Source organism: Pelmatolapia mariae, linkage group LG7, assembly GCF_036321145.2.
Source record: "Pelmatolapia mariae isolate MD_Pm_ZW linkage group LG7, Pm_UMD_F_2, whole genome shotgun sequence".
In the NCBI taxonomy this organism is placed as follows: domain Eukaryota; kingdom Metazoa; phylum Chordata; class Actinopteri; order Cichliformes; family Cichlidae; genus Pelmatolapia; species Pelmatolapia mariae.
In genome coordinates, this window is record NC_086233.1 from 23,502,058 (window position 1) to 23,520,131 (window position 18,074).

Here is an 18,074-nt window from a genome sequence, read left to right on the forward strand (position 1 = left end):
CAGTTTGTGCTGGAGGTATTGTGTTAGTGCAAGACACTGTCTGAGATTTTGCAGTGACAAGAAAAAGCTCTACCTAGATGTTATCATACTCTAACCATTTTAGGTGGGAGAGAAAAGTCAAATGGTTTCTGAAAGATCATTTCTTTCACTTCACAGCCAAAATGACCTAATAAGCCATACACAAAATGTATTTCAAGTAGCACAACTGCTTTGTTTTTTATTGCAATGAAAATTGCACCAAGGGTAGAGGGGAAAAAAGGGGGGGGGGGACGACATTTACAAGTGAAAGTTTGTGTACAAAATTGGCGAGGAGGCTTAGACACAAAATTCGAGTAGTGGTATGGTTGGTACAGGAAGTTTTTTTGTCTCTTTTTTTTTTTTTTTTTAAAGAAGCCAACACTGACAGTACCATGTTGAAGTCTAGGCAACTAGCAGTTGATTTTTGTCCTCAGGCATCGCAGTCAGACGGGGCACACGGGGATGAGACGACAACACAAATACTGACACTGTCCGAGAGATGCAGGTGAGGAAAGAACGTGGTGAAAGTGGAATCTGACACGAGTTCTTTCTGTCCGTATTGGTCACCTTCTCACATCATTTTGTAGCACAGCAAGTGACAGCTCCATAAACATTTCAGTCCAGTGTTTCCCCCAGGATTCTTTTTTCTTCTGGGGTGAAAAGGCCTCAAAACTGCATTCAGACCATTCGAACATGTGAGGGAGGCCCGTCAGAGTCGGAAACGCTGTTTCAGTCTGTTACCCCCTGCTAACAGATCAGACAGCGTGCTGCTGTGGGGCCAATCTGCTACTGATGGCTTTTATGACATGTAGTGAAAGTTGAATCAAACTTATTTAGTAAAAAGAAGTCCAGTCTAAGGACAATGCAAATCAACAGATCCACTGAGAACCCTGGTCCCTCTCCCAGTATAAACTGGAAACAAAGGTTTTTTTGGTATGGCAGACATGGAAATCCAAGAAACACGCCTAAAAACAGCCATTCTATATGGTTACTTGATAAAAGCGTGTTTCTGCACTTGTAAAGTGTCAAGAGTGAGAACAGCTCTGCCGGTAAGTGTTTAAGGCACTAATTGTTACCCAAGTGTGCAGAAAGCAGAACTGTGAAGGCTAGAGGCTCATCCTGCCTCATTTGCTCGCTCCCATTATAACATTATGGCACGTGGTTGCAAATACTGCAGAAGAGCATTCATACATAAACACTGACACAATTCCGTCACTCAGCACACAACCAGACATTGATGGCATTAAAAAAAAACAAGAAAATGTAGGGGCATGTGGGACAAAACACAGAGTCTTACAAACACTGTGAGAAAAGAAGTTCCTTAACACTTACATTTAAAAATGGCATTTGTGTTACAAAGGCAAACTACAAGATGAGGTTAAGCATTTTTGTTTTTGTTCACTGTTGTCAGCATTAATGATTAAAAAAAAAAATGAAACACTAACAGTGATGGAAACAATTATCACAGGTCTTTTTTTTTTTAATACTCGAGTCAGTGATAAAGGGAAGAAACCAAAAACATAAGACATGATTATTTCAAAAAGAAAAATCAACCATGAAAGGTTACGTTGATGAAAGATTTGGCCCCTCGCCTCATGTGAAGGCCAAATGACAGTGTTTATTCATAGTTAAGGCTTTTCAATGTTACAGACTGTCTGATGGCATCTGCATAAAGCTTTCTTTGATTCAGTCCGGAGTAACCACAGGCTTAAGTGTTTCAGAACATACTAGAGTATGTGTGAACCTACACCTCTGCTGCTCTCCAGCATGAGCTGGGCCTGGGCAACAGTTGGCCCACATGCATGGAGGGGGGGAGGGGGGGGGGGGGGGAAGGGTAGTGTAACATAAAATGTTATCATTTTCATGTCTGATAGTGTCACATTCTAGGCGCTACCTCTGAACAATGTCACTGATCTCTTTGACGGAGGACAGCAGCTTGCTAAAGTCCTGCTGTGCACTCGAGCCCCCCGTGGCATTGGGGCAGATCTGAAGCTCTCGCAAGCTGCTCTCAAGCTTGTTGATGGCCTCGCGAAAAGCAAACTTGTTCCTCATCTGCTGAATGGAGTCAACATAACTCACGCAGTACTTTGACAGGTTCTTGCCGGCCTCCAGCACGGCGCTGTGGCTACCCGTTTGCTCGGAGTTGCGGGAAATGGCGGCGCGGAGCAGCTCGGTGCCCTCCAGCACCATTTCGCGTGTCACGGCTGAGTTTGGAGTGCGCTCGGAGGCCTGGCGGGGTGCAGTCTTGCGGAGGGAGGATCGGGTTTTCGCTAGAGGGGTGAATGCAGTGGGTGAATTTGATTCGTTGGGGGAGGTGAGGGGAGAAGACAAACCTCCAAGGCTCTGGCTGGAGGGGGAGCTGGTTACTGAAGTGGACGAGGCGGAGGTCTTTAACGGTTGAGGTTTAGAGGTGGAGCCCAAGGGCAGCTTCTTGGAGGCCTCACTCAGGGGTAAGCGGGCTTGGTCACTGGGAGTGGCTGTGTGGTGGGGATCTGAGATGGAAGGGAGGCACTTAGCTTTGATTTCTGAAGCAGTCGGGGAGGGGAGCTCTTGAGTGGGGCTGCGGGAGACCTTGCCCGTTTTTGCATTAGTGGGTGGTGGAGGTGGGGCTGGCTTGGGTTTCTGTATTTTTACTCGATCCCTGCTGGAGGAGAACTCCGTGAGCTTGTTTCTGCGAGCCCTGCACTCTTCTCCAGCAGCCCCCATAGGAGGGAACACATTGGGCTTCAGAAGCTCGGCATGCAGAGCGCTGGTCTTGGAGCTTTCTGGCCCTGACACACTGGGTCTCTTCACCACCTTAGGTGTCAAAGCCTTGGGACTGGAACCAGGACTGAGATCATTATCTCTGCCTAAGAAGGTGGAGGAAATATCTGGAGATGTATTCAGGCGTGGTGGGGGAGTCAGGGTGCCCATCCGTGGCGCATTCTCTCCTTTCTGCTGCTTTCGTGGCAGAGCTGGCTTGCCCCCGACGGTGCCTGTGTCGAAGCGGCGATGGCTCAGATCTCGCGGCAGTGTGACAGATTTACATTCTGTGCCATCTGAGCCAGTGGGCATGGGCCAGAAAAACCTAGAGTTAGAAAAGGGTTCCTCCTCACTAGGTGGAGTTGTTGCTCCCTTTCCACCTGGGCTAGTCACTACAAGAGGTAACTTCTTTCTAGGGCAAAAAGGTACTGGGTAGGTAGGAGCCCCATTAGTTATACCTGCTGCTCCATTATTATTCGTACTGAGGAGGCCATGTATGGCGTCATTAATGCCCAATGATGCCCCGTTGTTAAAGATGTCACTGTCTCGAGGATCTTGAGTAACGCACCTCCTGTCAGAGAGGCAGTCTCCTTTAAAAGAGGAGCTGCGTGTGGGAGGAGTTGGCGCACTCTTTTTCTTTTTCTTGATGAGGCTGAGAAAGCCACGCGTCTTGTCCTTGTCCTTGGGCAGCAAGCGATCGTCCTCATTCAAGTTGCTGTCCAGGAGGGGGCGCTCTTTCCTTGGGAGCATGGGTGACGACACAGCCCCCTCCGTTTCCAACAGATCTGTGGAAGAGCATAAAAGAACCAGGGGACTATCAGCAAAGGCAATCAAACAACTATAGATTTTTATTTGTATTTTTTTCTAAATTGGTTTAAAAAAAAAAAGCGTAAAAAGCAAGCTCCACCAGTGTGTCTGCCAAAAAGTTTAGAGCAATGTTAGGGCAAAGAGAAGGGCAGGACAGCGGATCATGTGTAATTAAGTCCTCACAGCTGGAAAAAAAATGCTTTGGTGGGAACAATCCTTATTATGTGGTTACAGCCAAACAATTCAGTAAGAACTTGATCTTGCAGGTTGTCAAAAGCTCAGACCGTCTTTACTTCAAAGGGAAATTGGCAGTGAGACATTGTTTCATTTTACCCACAGAACGTTTTGTGGTCTTTAATTCTTACCGATTATTAAGATTATGAATGTGAGCATCAAATACTGTACTACTTATTTCAGGGTAATGTAAATAAAGTGTGGAGGTATATTTAACAACTAGCAATAAAGGCACCAGGCATACTCTTTAAGTTCATGTCACCTGGGCTCTCTGTATCTCGGCTGTCTATGTTGCTCTTGCGAGGTCTGGTCTTGGTGGGCAGCTCCGGAGCCTGCTGGATGGAGCCTAATGTCTTCTTTCCTTTCTTTCCCAACTCCTTTTCCACCTCTGAAATCACAAATACAAGAAGGTTTGGACATATTAGCAACAAACAACAGGCTTGAGTGTGTTTACATCAGGATATCTACGAGTATCAGAACAGTTTGCCCCAAACTGAAGAGGTTTTAGACAGAAAAGAAACGGACACTGACCATCAGAGATGCTGGATTCCTGGAACATGGTCTCAAAGGCTTGGTGGGTTTCAGCAAAAGTTGGACGTTCTGAAGGGTTCCACTTCCAACCTGACAAAAAGAAAAGGAAAACAAAAAGTTATTCCAAAACAGAAGCGTGCCTTTAATCATGTTTTTACAAGATGGGCTGTGGTACTCACAGGCCATCATGAGCTCATAGACCTTCTCGGGGCAGCCCTCTGGTCGATCCATACGATAGTCTTTTTCTAACAGTTCATAGACCTGGGACAGGTCAATGCCAGGGTAAGGAGACATGCCGTATGTGGCAATCTCCCACAGCAGCACACCAAATGCTGCAGGAACAAGTTGAACAAGACAATAAATCAAAAAAGAACAAAGTCAAAGACTACGAATTGAGATCATGTGAGGAATATGTGCAAAATTAGAATGAGGGAAATTAAATTTGTTTCACATTGTTAAAAGCAGAGTAAAAGACAGCTCACCCCAGACATCAGACTTAATCGAGAACTTGTTGTAAGCCAGACTCTCTGGAGCTGTCCACTTGATCGGGAACTTGGCCCCGGCATGAGCCGTGTAGGTATCTCCAATCATCAGCCTGCTCAGGCCAAAATCTGCAACCTTCACCAGGTGGTTCTCCCCAACGAGACAGTTACGGGCTGCCAAGTCCCTACAGAAGAAAAAGCAGTTATGAGAGGAAGCGATGAATGGGAAGCTGTATAGAAATGCTGACTTTGAAAATGAGAAATGAGAATTTATTAAGCTGATATGAACCCAAAAGAAAAGAAACAACAGAACAGCAGTGTGTTTTGTTAGAGAATCCTCTCAGGTGCCATATTTCTACAGATGAGTTGTGGGGTAAAAAAAAAAAAGAAAGAAAAAAGAATAAATTTACAATTGCAAGCCGAGTCGTGTCAGGCTTAAAAATTAAAATCCAGTTTCACAAATATGTAAGTCATAAATCATATCATCGCTTCCAAAAGATACGGCTGGACATGCCAGAACAAACAAGCTTTGCTACAACATCGACTTGTCTGTGAAACAATGAGAGTGTGAGAGGAGCACTGCTCAGGAAGGAGAGGGGAGAAAAAAAAAAGAAAAGTAATAGAAAATGAGATATGAGGTCAAAGGTGTTTTTTGTCCCTTCCAGCTTAAAACTGAAGATGGGTAAAAACAACAACAAAAAAACATCTGTCTTATAAACCCAGGACAGGTTAGCAATTTTGCTTTTTAGGCCTTCAAACCCACCTGTGTATAAAGTTTTTTTTCTCCAGGTATTCCATGGCAGAGGAGATCTGTGTGGCCATGTGTAGCAGCACCACAGCATTGACCTCCTCTCTGTTGCACTCCCTCAGGTAGTCCAGCAGGTTACCGTGGGTCATGAACTCTGTGATGATATAGAATGGGGGCTCCCGTGTGCACACGCCTGCCAAAAACACGAGTCCCACAACACAAATCATCATTTCACAGCTTTTCTTGGGCGCAGTTTTTATTCCAGATGCAACCCCAAAGTGAACCATCTCTCCTCCTGGCTTGTTAGGCAAACACGTGTACACATCTACACTATGGAACCACTAAAAACAAAATACATCATTTCTAACAGAAGATTTTGCATACATGTGTTACATTTAAACAGTGTTTGTGTAAAACCCCCACATTAAAGCAGTGATTGTTGTTTTTAGTCACATACCTAACAGCTGCACCAGGTTAGGGTGTTTGATCTCTTTCATAACCGCAGCCTCCTTCAGAAACTCCTCCACCTCCATCGTATCCTCCTACAGTTTATGGAAAGAAAGAAAAAAAGAAAAAAGAAAGTGAGGACAGCAAAGGATGGCTGGGTGCAGTTGCATTTGTGCTACACCAGATGGTAGCATTATTCAGCCAAATTAAAACCATAGCTTGGAATGTTAATATGTAACACCAGTAGGTGTCAAAATGTTTCCACATGAGTAGGTGGATGCTAATCTTCTCTGTGTCTTCGTACCTTTAGTGTCTTGACAGCCACGGTGAGGTTGTACTTCTTCCAAACGCCTTCGTACACTTCCCCATACTGGCCCCCTCCTAGTTTGTGCTTCATGGTAATGTCAGTGCGCTCCATCTCCCACTTATCGTAGTTGGGAGAAACTCCATAGATGGTGGGCTTGTTACGCTTCGGCGCTGGGTAGTGCAGTGTCGTGATGAGGCCGTCGGCCACGGTGGAATGGTGGTGCACCAGCTCGGCCAGTGTGTTGAAACGGCTGTCAGATGAGACGTAAAGCTGTAGAGGAGGGGGAAAAAAAGAAAGAGAGATTCTATATTTGAGCGGATGCAAGAGATTAGAGGTCAGATTTTCTTAGCCTATTAGAGGCTCGTACAGTATTTGGCAGGTGGAAGGATACTGGACAGAACAAAGTGGACAGATTTTCTAGCCTTTTCAGAACAAAAACTGATTTTTGTTCCACAATGTGACTTCTGCCTTCTTTTATTCTTGTGAATAGGCTCTTTGCGCAAGATGAAGGCCTGTGAAGGGAGGAAAAAAAGGAAAGAAAGAGAACAACCTTGACTGCGGTGAAGAGCCCGCAGAAACCTCAAGACGATTTAATGGTTTAAACCATGACCATTTACTAAATCTAGGAGGGGGAAGAAAAAAAGAGCTTACCGACATGAAAATCTTTTTTCTTTTTTTTTTCTTTATTCAGAGCAGTGTTAATCACAGAGCCAATGTGCAACAAAACCTGCAGCTCCAGGGAGTGCTGAGGTAATTTCAAATTATTGGCGAACTCTATCATACCAGACGCTTGACTTGTAGCTCAGTGGGAGGATGGAAAACAATATGCGATGGGGAACCAAGTGTGTGTATGTGTGTGTGAGAGAGAGCGCCTGTGTTTGTCCATTCGCTTCTTTGTATGTGTGTGCATACTTGGCTGCATCTGTGCTAATGCATGTCTTTGCATGGGCGTCAGTGTCTGGCCAGGCCTCGCGTCTGCTGGTCAGTATGAGAAGCACAGTGGCGGTTAGAGGCATTCTTCTCATAGCTGGCGTTCCTAAAGCTAGTTCACCTCGCTCCATCACAAACAGCAGGGTGACACGGCCAAAAGTGGCTTCTCGACCGATATAGCCTTTGAGGGGAGGAGGGGGGAATCCCACTCAAGAAATTCAGCCACCTACGTGGATCTACCATGAACATTAAATACTGGTAGTCTGCATTTTTAAAGTTCTTAAAATAAACCTTCTTTTAAGCTGTTGGCCAGCCTCAACTCCAAAGGATTTAAGCAAAATGTTACAATTAGAAGTACAGAAACATGTAAAACTTGTAGGTCTTTAGTCTTGAATGAAATTAAATCAAGCACGAAATAAAAACAAATCTCTTTCATCTTTTTTTCCCCCTCTAGAGACACTGCACATTTAAAACTCAAGAGTAAGACTAGTGTGACAGTGTATTGTGCAAGCAGGAGGTTGTTTAATCCTTTCTTTGTGCTGGTGCAATTATACCTGCAGCACTATTGCCACTGCTAGCCAATATAAATAATAGGCCTTCTTGTCCCCACTGGTTTTCCATCATTCTTCGGCCGGAATGACGGTGGAAACGGTATTAAATTATACAATTGTATTTTGTGTGGTTTTAAATATGCCATTAAAAATATTTGATTTAATTTGACTTGTACAGTGCCTGTAAGGCAAGACAGGAAGGCAGCATTTAGTGCGTATTAGAGTGAGTGTATGTGAGTTGGTAATGCTGTGATACTCAAGGAGACAACAATATGAACAATATGTGCAAGTAAGTTAAACGATTACTTCCTATAGATATTTTTTGGCAAGAACGCAGCACTCTGTAAAAATACACTTACTAATTTAAATGACTTCACACAGGGATTGGCCTACTGTGGCTTGCTGGTGGGTGGGTGGGTGTGTGTGTGTGTCGTTAATTAATTAAATTACTTAAAAACACTGACCTAGAGTTTTGAATGTGTTGTAAGCACACACATTTAAAAACTATCATGAACACACTGTTAGCACTACCTGATTACCAAGACGTGCTGGCCAGTCAGATACAGATATACCATCCAAGTACCAACTATTGTGAAAGCATGTGAGAAAATAACCACTTAGAGACTTGGAGTAAGTTGGAAAAGTGCTTGTAAAGAACCCATTTAAAAAAAACCAAAAAAAAGACAAAAACATAAATACTTTCTTATTGTGTGACTCTTTCTCTCCGCTGATACCCACCTTGCCATCAGACGCAGTGTTAATCCTGTAATGGTACACTCTCCCCTCATACCGCAGAGAAATGGACCTCTGACCGGGGCTGCTTTCGCTTTCACGGACCAGAAAGCTCCCGTTGATGCCCGAGCTGAGCAGGTACTCTGCCGCGTTCCGTGACACGGGTCCGTGGTACCAGCTGTGCTTCTCCAGGCTGTTGACTGGGGTGATGTAGTTGGACGGCACCCAACCTTGGCCATTCTTGGTCTGTGCTTCACACCACTCGCCGTTATGATTGTAACCCAGCACACGCAGCTTCTCCCCTAGTCAACATAGAAAGTCAACATTATTGTATCATGTCTGGAATATTGTAATTAATTATTCAGTAGTTGCAAAAACTCCTCGGAATGTCTCAAAGTTGTTTGGAACACCCCTACAAGACTTCTGGTTGAGTCTTCTAAGTACTCCGATCACACTGTTGCCATTTCACTTACACTGACTCTCTATTAACCTCAGAGTCCATTTTAAGATTCTGACTTTGACTTTTAGAGCTTTATTTGACTTTTACATTCATAGACAGAGCTTTTGCAAAAGTGGCCCCCAGACTCTCCCTGTGACCCTGAGATCTGTGGACTTGCTAATCTCTTTCAAAAACCAGTTAAAAAAATCATCTTTTAAGACTTAGGTTTGGTTAACTTTTGTTCTCATGATCTGGCATTTAGTTGTGAAGCACTTTGTGATGTTTATCTTGAAAGGTGCTATCCAAATAAAATGCAACTTATCCTGAAGACACCATAATATGAAAAATTTTGAGAATAAACTATTCATATACACAACATAAAAGACATACACAATTAAATAATGATGGCGGCCTATTTTTGCTTTTAAATTAAATAATTGTGTAATCTTTGTTGTTTGGCAATAAACAGCCAAAGTAAACTGAGACCTAATCTTTGCACCATTATAACAAGCTGGAAGGCAGCACTGTAAAGGACATTTTCTTGTTTATTCCTGTGCTTAAGATCCATTCTTCCTTCCTCTGTTTGTCTGTGTCTGCAGCATTGTTTTACAATCGCTTCAGTGGAAAACGAACCACGTGTGAGGCCATTGTCAGGAAGTGAGAGTCAGATGGGAGCGAAGGCAGAACGGGAAGGAGACAGGACACTAATAAGTGGATTCCCAGCAATGGTAAGAATCAGATAAAGACTTCAGCAATCTCCAGTAGAGATCATTTTGTAAGTTACATCCCACTCAAATTTAATAAATGTGTGTTGGTTTAGATTACAAACTCAACCGAGCCTTTTTCAGAAACTGAACTGACTCATTCTAAACTAGAGTTACTCTTACAAATACTCTTACAAAAATTGGGTAATGGTCAGGATTATTTCCTTCCTTGTAGTGCCCTTGTGACCTGGAGTTTAATAAGGTGCTTAGCTTGGCTGGTTCATTTCCATTTGCATACTTTTGTATGTAATCCTTTTCTTTCTCCCTTCACAAATACTGCTTTGTAATTATTACTATTTGCTAAATGGAAAAACTGACCCCCCAAAAAAACTTATATATAAATATTTTTATAAATCCTTCATTAATTACCCCCACCCTCTTACCTTTAGTAATGCTTAAAGTGTTGTCACCACTGGCCACAAAATCATAGAGGGCAACGAACAGGTTGGGGTCATTCTCACTGGGTCCAGCCAAAAGGTTCTCTTTGGAGTTCCAGCGGGCTGCTTCTGTCAGACCCTGACCCTCAATTTCTGGCTTCTGGAGAGCTTCTGGAAGAACAACAACAACAAACCTGTCAGAATACAAGTATGAAACTTAAATATGAGCAAAAATATTAATTATGAAGTCCGGAAGAGACAACACTGACCCTGTGAAGCATTTTCACACACAAGTTGGATGATTCAGAACTCTAACCTCTCCATCTGTCATTTTATACTTTTTTATATCACTTTCAGCCCATGTTTTGCTTCAGCAGTTGTGATCCCACCATGAAATCAAGAGTAAAGAGGCCAATCATGTGATCTAAATTGTACCTCATGCCTCTACAACTTTTCATTTCCTGGATTATCCCTGCTTAGATTTAATTTTCCTAAATACCTAGACATTCACCCTCCCCCCAAGTTAGGCCATGAGAATATGTTTCACCACTGATCTTGTCTGTAAATATAAAATAGATAAGTTCAAAGTAGTTTAATTTAAAATTTTGTTATATACGTCTTAAATTATAACAAAGCATAAGAAGTAAACCTGATTGATAACATTCAAAATGTGACAAAAATAAAATAATACACAGAAAAAAAGAAGGATTTTGTTTACAGTGAAGAGCAAGAAAAAAAAAAGAGGAGAAACTATTTAAACGCAGTTTGGCCTATAAAGTGAGCCCGACTGTGCAGTTTCCTCAGCTGTTGTCACACATGTTTTGGACCCATCTTGCATTTCATTCTTCCAAGCATTCCCAAAAAACAAATGGCTAGCTACTAGCATGTGACAAATTAAGTTTTACCGGCAAAGCGCAGCAGTGCAGATTTTATCATTTAACAGCTTTAGGCCATTTTATATCCATTTTATCTGCGAGCTCAGCAGGAAACTTCTTGACTCAGGAACGCTGTCAGCTGATCTGGGTCACCTGGGCATCACAGGCTATGAAACTGACCCATGTGCTCACTTTTCTCTCTCCCTTACAACAGCTGACATTCATCTTGCATCACTTTCCTTTGGTTATCACCACATTCCTTGCTGTGCTCTTAGTGCTCACTGCTCCTTTTGTTTTATTTAAAGTCTTGCATGGATTACAACACATACCACCACACATACCTTAGTTGCTGTGCAACTGCAGCATTTGTGTGTTCTAGTCATTCTCAGAAACAAAGCCAAATGTTTGACTGAAAGGGTGAATGATTAAGAAAACATCTGATTTGGTAACAGCAGACAAAATATTCTGACTTGTAACTGTGTTTATTTAGTAATTTAGCAATTATGCTCAACAGTTGTGCCTCTGACCCAACTGAAAAACTACAGACAAATCAAGACTCAGCTAAACACATGTGATTAATTGACCCGATGAAAAAGAAACTAGACAATTTTCCATTAGTGCATCTATGAAAATCCTGTAACAGAAATAAATAACCTATTCCAAGACTAACAATGGACTAAGGACAACTTACAGCTTCAGAGGAGGAAGTTGGGCTCGTTCATAGAACAAGATAGCTCTACCTCAAGCCAATAATGTAACCTAAAGGCAAAAGTCAATAAAATATAGTTAATTATGCATTTGCATATGCATTTATCATTACAATGCCTATTTGCAATTAAAGAAGAGCATGTTCTTATCCACTCTAAATTCACCAACCAAAACAAGCATGTACCCCAAGGGGTGTGCCATTAATGGTTCATCCAGTCACGCTGTCACTAGTACAAACCTCCAATCACAGGTTTTTGCTTGTTTTGTACAAAGAAAACAGTTTCTACGCCATTTTTTGTAACTGCCTCATGATGAGTGTAAAAACATATTACACTAGTTTCCCTATACTGAATACATTTTTAAAGTGGATATCTCCAAAACAGGCAACTCACACCAACATTTTGAAGATTGATAACACAATTTGATTTAATGCATTAATAGTTGGATGGGTGAATAACCATATTGCAAAGATAACATTTTGTGGAAAAAGCAGTGGCTGTTATTCAATAACAGCAGCAACAAATGTGTTCATTTTAACATGAGCTTAAAGGGCCGTTGTGTAATGGACAAGCTTTCTAGTCACAGCGGGAGATGATATGACTTCCAAATTCCTCACAACTTAAAGTATTTCAAAGATTTAACATACAGCAGTAAACTAATATAACCCTATACAAAGTAAACAGGCCCACAACTTGTCACATGACATTGTTGACAAGTTCCAGGCATCAATGTATTTGGAGGCTAATGAAATCCTTTCACACCAACTATTCTGGCAAGCTAGGCTCACCAGCCTACTCACAGTGAGACTATCATAACTAAATGTGCTGCTTCTTTTTTTTGTAGCTAAAGGACCTGATGGCTCAGCTGCTGATGACACACAGGATAGATCTGGCTCATACCTACATTTCTATATTTCTCCTGTCCTTTTGTCCAAGGTGTAAACCTTCAAAAGCACAGCCAGCCATTCATTCATAAGTACCAAGCTTAATTTTAGCAACAAAAACAACCCAAATTCAAACAGATAAGACCAGAGATCGAGCAAGATAGGAGACCGGCTCAAATGGGGCGGGGGACTGCATACAGTTTGGGCTGGTCATACAGTGTGTGGGCAGCGATTTTAACAGCCCGTGCCACACATGCCCACTTAACAGGCCAGAAATACTGCAGCTATTTGTGAGAGGATGACAGCATGCTGACACATGGGTCAACAGAGAGAGAGAAAGAGGGGGGAAATGAAAAGTCATATGAAAACAGAAAAAAGGAGGTAAATGAAAGAAAGAAGCAAAGAATGGGAGCAGCCCTCGTATCAGACCGCAGCTCTCCCTAGTCATGGAGTGGGAGAAATTACAGCATGTCTTGGCTGCATTAGTGAGATGACAGTCAAAATGATTAAATATGTGAGGAACTCCTAAAGAATTTACAGCCATGACTGCAGGAATGCACTGGAAGTCAAACACTGATGCAAGAAAGAAAATTTCTGCAAAAAAACTAGGAGCTGTGTCATTCTGGTGATTCTACTTATCTCTAATGAACCAGTTTACAAATGCAACTAACCAGCTGGTACAGCTGTTAGTTCCCATCAATTAGTTCCCATCAACTGGTAAAGAGAAAAAAAGGCTGATTTATTGCAGATGGAACACACTTAGTACAAAATTACATATTTATGAGTAATGAAAAAGGGAAAACCTCTACCCTAATATATTCCTTTTGCTTAAGATGCTATGACTGAAGTAGGAAGTGGTGATGTACTTCTACTGACTGTAGATATGTTTGCAAGATGTTCGTGGGAGATAGCAGGGAACCAGGTGAAAAAGTAGGCAACTATGCATGAAGGAAACACCATTTAAACCCCAAGCTCTCTGAAAATATCCACAATCTTCCTGCCATTATGCCCATGGAATATAATTATTCCAACAATGTCAAATAGTTTGCTTTGTTCATGGATCAAAGACAAATACAGCCTCCCTGAGGCATAATCAGGAGATTTGTCGTGCCTTCTACAATAAGATCTAAGAGTTAGAGGCTCTTTATCACTGTCACTTACTTCAATGGGGCCGTACAAGTACTATTAACTCTATTAAATCATTTGGTTGTGCAATCTACAGAACACACAAGACTTCACTCAGTCTCCCAGTACTAATCTTTTACTATGTACAGACCCAATATGTCCTGGACTTCGTTGAATTCCCCTTGTGTTGCATAGATAATCCGGAAATCAACTGTGCGTGACGCTAGAAAAAAAAGTTCACAACCCCCTCTCCCTCTTTCATTATCTACTAACTTCATTATGGGAGCACTAAACAAGATTGAAGTAGTGTAATACAGCAGAGAAGAAAAAAGGAGCGCGGACTGAGATTAGATCCCCTCTCCACATAAACAAGAGTTAAGTGGGACATGGGCAGGAGTCAGATTTCCTTGTATTCTCTTCTCCGTCTCATTTTCCACTTTTTTCCTCTCCAGCTAGCCAGTGTGTCTGGGCTCCCCAACCCTCCCCTGAGCTTGATCTCCACTTTCCCCTCCCCATTCTTCACTTTCCAGAACCCAGAAATGATTGTTGAGATTTTACACGGTGGATACTTCAACCTTTTCTTTCTTTCCCCTGTGCTCATAAGCCTTTACTTTTTCTCCATTTCTCACATCTCTCCTGTGACTGTTCCTCTTTTGGCAAACTGTAAAAATCAACAGAAACAGAAAACTAGATTTCTTTACCTGGCAAATAACAGCTGGAGGACGACGTGAGGCCTTTCTTAGATTTACACCCCACCAATTTTAGGCATATCTCCAACATTTTCATTTGCTTTCTTTCCCTTCACGCTGAAAATATTGTTGCTTGTTCAAACCAGATGTCCCTTGAACGTTTCTCGTCTACATGTGTCCAACAAAAGAATAATAAAAAAATCCAAAAGAAGCTGACAAAAGTGAAAAGAACACCAAGTAAAGAAGAAATAGATATTGGTTTGTTTTTCCTGGAGTCCTTCCAACTGAAATGTATCCTTTTATTATTGTTCTCACTCCTTTTCGAAACAGAAAGAGTCCGCTGTCCGGCAAAGTCTACCAACTTTTCCTTATGAGCGTCTCCATGTTTTTTTTTCCCCCTCTTTGGCTTTAGGTTGCCTCCACAGTTAAACAATCACCAAAAAAACCCAACAAAATAGCACAGATTTTGTCCAAACGTTTATCGCCTTGTAGATTTATCAGTTGAGTACACACTAGGGCCGTCTGTGCGGTGCCATTCCTCTCTCCTGTCCCCCTGTGTGAGTGAGTATCCGAGGCACAGGGACTACTCGTGCTGCAGCTGCCAACAAAGAGCCTCTTTCAGGCTCAGTTTGCTGCACTCAATGACATCAGCTGAGCCCTCCCACCTTAAAAGTAGGAGGGAGAGACCACTACCACACACACTCTCCGAGAAGAATACAAACAACACCCCACCAGTATCCCAAAACCCATGCCAACATGTGAGTCAAATGCTCTAATTTCAAACTATGAAAAGAGTTCAGATGGTGTATACTTCTAAAAAATTCCTCCTTTCTTTCTGCTGAAGTCATAGGATAATTACAAGACACTCCTCCTCCTAAAATGCTTAAATCCCCTCCCCCCTCCATCTTTCTGCCACTATCCCTTCTCTCTCAGTTTTTCCTCTCTCTCCCTGCCGTCTGAAATGTTTACAGGTTGAGGAATCTGTTCTGGAAACAGGTTGTTAAAGGCATAGCTAAAGTGCTCAATCAACAGGGAGAAAAGTATAACTTCTGCCAGTGTGTGCTCTGGATTTCACACTCATTTACCACAGGTCATTTGAAACGGGAATTAAGTGAGCAACATATTGAAATTAATCAAAATGAGGGCCCTTTCACCGTCTCTTGTATTTGTTTTACTTTACAAGAAACATACGTGGCTCTGTGGTTTTGAGGCAGGGTCTCTGCCTTGACCATAACTAGAAGAAGAAATAACCCTTGGCAGAAGTTGCTGGACAACTTCACAACTCTCTCTTTCCCCCAGCTATCTCTGTATTAATCACTAAAGCGGAGGTTGCAACACACTAGCGTACTAAATCTACTGAATTAAATCACATGAAAAAAGTCAAAATTATAATTAAAAGCAACAAAGTCTGGAATGTTACTAAAGCTGCCAATGGCATTTGTCAAAAAACCTCAAAAACTATAAACTATTTGACGCAAGCTTCTTAGCAAAATCTAGGAATCCATTCCTAAAAACATATGCAAGATGCACCCTCCTGTGCCCCAACTGACCATTATATTGTATGTGTGCGTGTGTGTGTGTTTTATTTAAAGACACAAATATTAAGACACAAAGGTATAATGCAAAATAACTGGAAGATGAGACCATACTTCAACCAGCCTATCTATGATTCCTCTTTTCATACATACAGCGCTTGACTCATCAAGTAGTCCAACAGGACAAAGAAAAACAATTACTGCACAACCTGCATAGCTACAAAAAACCTACATCAAAGCAAATTACCATATATTCTAGAAGACAGAGAGAAAAAAAAGAAAAGAAAAGAAAAGAAAAGAAAAAAGAAAAAAATTTCTCCCCATTCATCATAACAGGAATACACAAGTGAGAAAGTACGGAGTCTTCAATCATCTTATTTTGTCCCACCTTGCTATATGAAAGACCTTTGGTCATCAATACACTGAATCCTGAAACTGCTTTGAAAACCACAGCATTTAACATGCTTCTGACTACCCCTGGCAAATATTTTCCACATAAATGACTTACATTTCACTGTGTGTATGCGGTTGAATACAGAGATCAGAAGTCCAGTCATGTAGGTGTTGTTGGGAAGCTGACTGGGTGGACAACATAATGCATAGAAGGAATGTCAGGCTAGTTTGCTGGTTGACCTTTTCATTGGAATTTCATTTCAAAAGCAAGGACTAAACATACACCCTACACAGGAAAGCATACTGATGACAGTGACTTATCTTTGAAACACAATCGGAATGCAGTGACATTGTTGACTCATGTAAACTTTGTCAACTACTGGTTAAAATAATATTTTCACACGGGATTCTACAGAGTCATGTAAAAACTGTAGAAACTGCTTCAACAGCAATAACTTGAAATCATTTTTTGTATGACTCTTACACATTTTTGGAGGAATGGAAGAATTCTGGCCCGCTCTTCTTTAGGTTGCTTCAGTTCACTGAGGTTTACAGGCAATTTCTCATGCAAAGCTCTCTTAAGATACCATCAGAGCATTTCAATCAGATTGAGGTCTGGACTTTGACTAGGTAACACCTCCTGTTTCATGACCCAATTTCAGCCAAGCTGTTGGACGAATGACCTCAAATGGCCTCACATCTGACTCTAGAATTCTTTGGTTTATAGAGTGATAGCATGTTTGTGGTGAGTGTGTGCTTGGCTTTCACCAAACGTGGTACTGTGGTACATGGTCCAAAGGACATTATTCCAGAAATCTTTTGTTCAGATGCAATTCTACCAACCTAAACCACTGTTTTAGAGAGAAGAGGCTTTTCTCCTGGCAACACTTCCAAACAAGCCATACTTGTTCCATTTTTATCTAACTGAGATGTCATTAAAATTTAACATGATACCTCAGGCTTGTATAGTCTGAGATGTTTTGTAGTTTCTCTGAGCACTGCATGGTCTGCCCTTGGGGTGAACTTGCAGGGATTCCTGAGAAGACTGTGGCAAACGTGTGAATGTTAATCAAGTGGACTAGCAGCACTTGGCTAGTTTTATGAACAAGTGTATATGTCACTTCGTGTGTGGCTCAGTTAATGTGTAGACTGATGCAGTCAAGGACAAAGAGAGGAGAAAGCATGAAGGTTATTTAAAAAAAAAAAATTCACTCAGACTTATATTTTTTTTTTAAAATCAAGTTTTTGATCTTGTTAACATCTCCAAAGCCCTTCTTTCCAATGCATGTGAGTCTACACTGCACCTAGTCCTTTACTATTAGCTCTTTCATATCACAGTCGAGTAGCAGGCTCTGTCATGTACCTCCAATTGTGTTGTTTTAGCTCAGTGTGAGTCTACATTGCAAAGAGCAGAGGAAGTAAGAATAACATTGCTCAGGTTGATGACAACTTATGTTCCTATGTGTGCAATAAAGGTTGTCCAAAAAATATTACTGTTTAAATCATAGGCAGTATAACAGTTGGACATAGCCACTGTGACATCACCTATACATCACTGAAGCCCCGTTACAAAGGCTCGAGGTGAACGTTTCCACTTTCCAAATCGGAGGGTCCACAAACTTAATGGCCAATGACTTATGCTCACTTGTGATAATTTACAAAATGAGCCCCATGTTTTATTCAACTTGAGATTAAACTAACCATTAAGCCTGTAAAATCAGTGGGGAAAGTGTTTACTTAGGTAACAGAGAAAGGGA

The 18,074-nt window shown here is 41.7% G+C and overlaps 1 protein-coding gene across 2 annotated transcripts in view; it reads right to left on the bottom strand.

Moving 5' to 3' along the window:
- Positions 1-1,847: 1,847 nt before the first annotated feature.
- The window catches only part of abl1 (c-abl oncogene 1, non-receptor tyrosine kinase), a 31,141-nt gene continuing 14,914 nt past the window's right edge, over positions 1,848-18,074 (bottom strand). The window contains exons 1-11 of one of the 2 annotated variants that reach the window (XM_063478500.1): positions 14,402-14,986; positions 10,116-10,280; positions 8,536-8,831; positions 6,314-6,586; positions 6,020-6,104; positions 5,578-5,755; positions 4,815-4,999; positions 4,512-4,664; positions 4,333-4,422; positions 4,064-4,189; positions 1,848-3,545 (exon numbers count right to left, since the gene is read on the bottom strand). In XM_063478500.1, coding sequence (XP_063334570.1) covers positions 1,909-3,545; positions 4,064-4,189; positions 4,333-4,422; positions 4,512-4,664; positions 4,815-4,999; positions 5,578-5,755; positions 6,020-6,104; positions 6,314-6,586; positions 8,536-8,831; positions 10,116-10,280; positions 14,402-14,486 — 3,273 coding nt within the window. In that variant the 5' untranslated portion in view covers positions 14,487-14,986 and the 3' untranslated portion in view covers positions 1,848-1,908. Of the gene's footprint in view, positions 3,546-4,063; positions 4,190-4,332; positions 4,423-4,511; positions 4,665-4,814; positions 5,000-5,577; positions 5,756-6,019; positions 6,105-6,313; positions 6,587-8,535; positions 8,832-10,115; positions 10,281-14,401; positions 14,987-18,074 lie in introns of those variants that run through there. The other variant, XM_063478499.1, reaches the window with a different exon arrangement.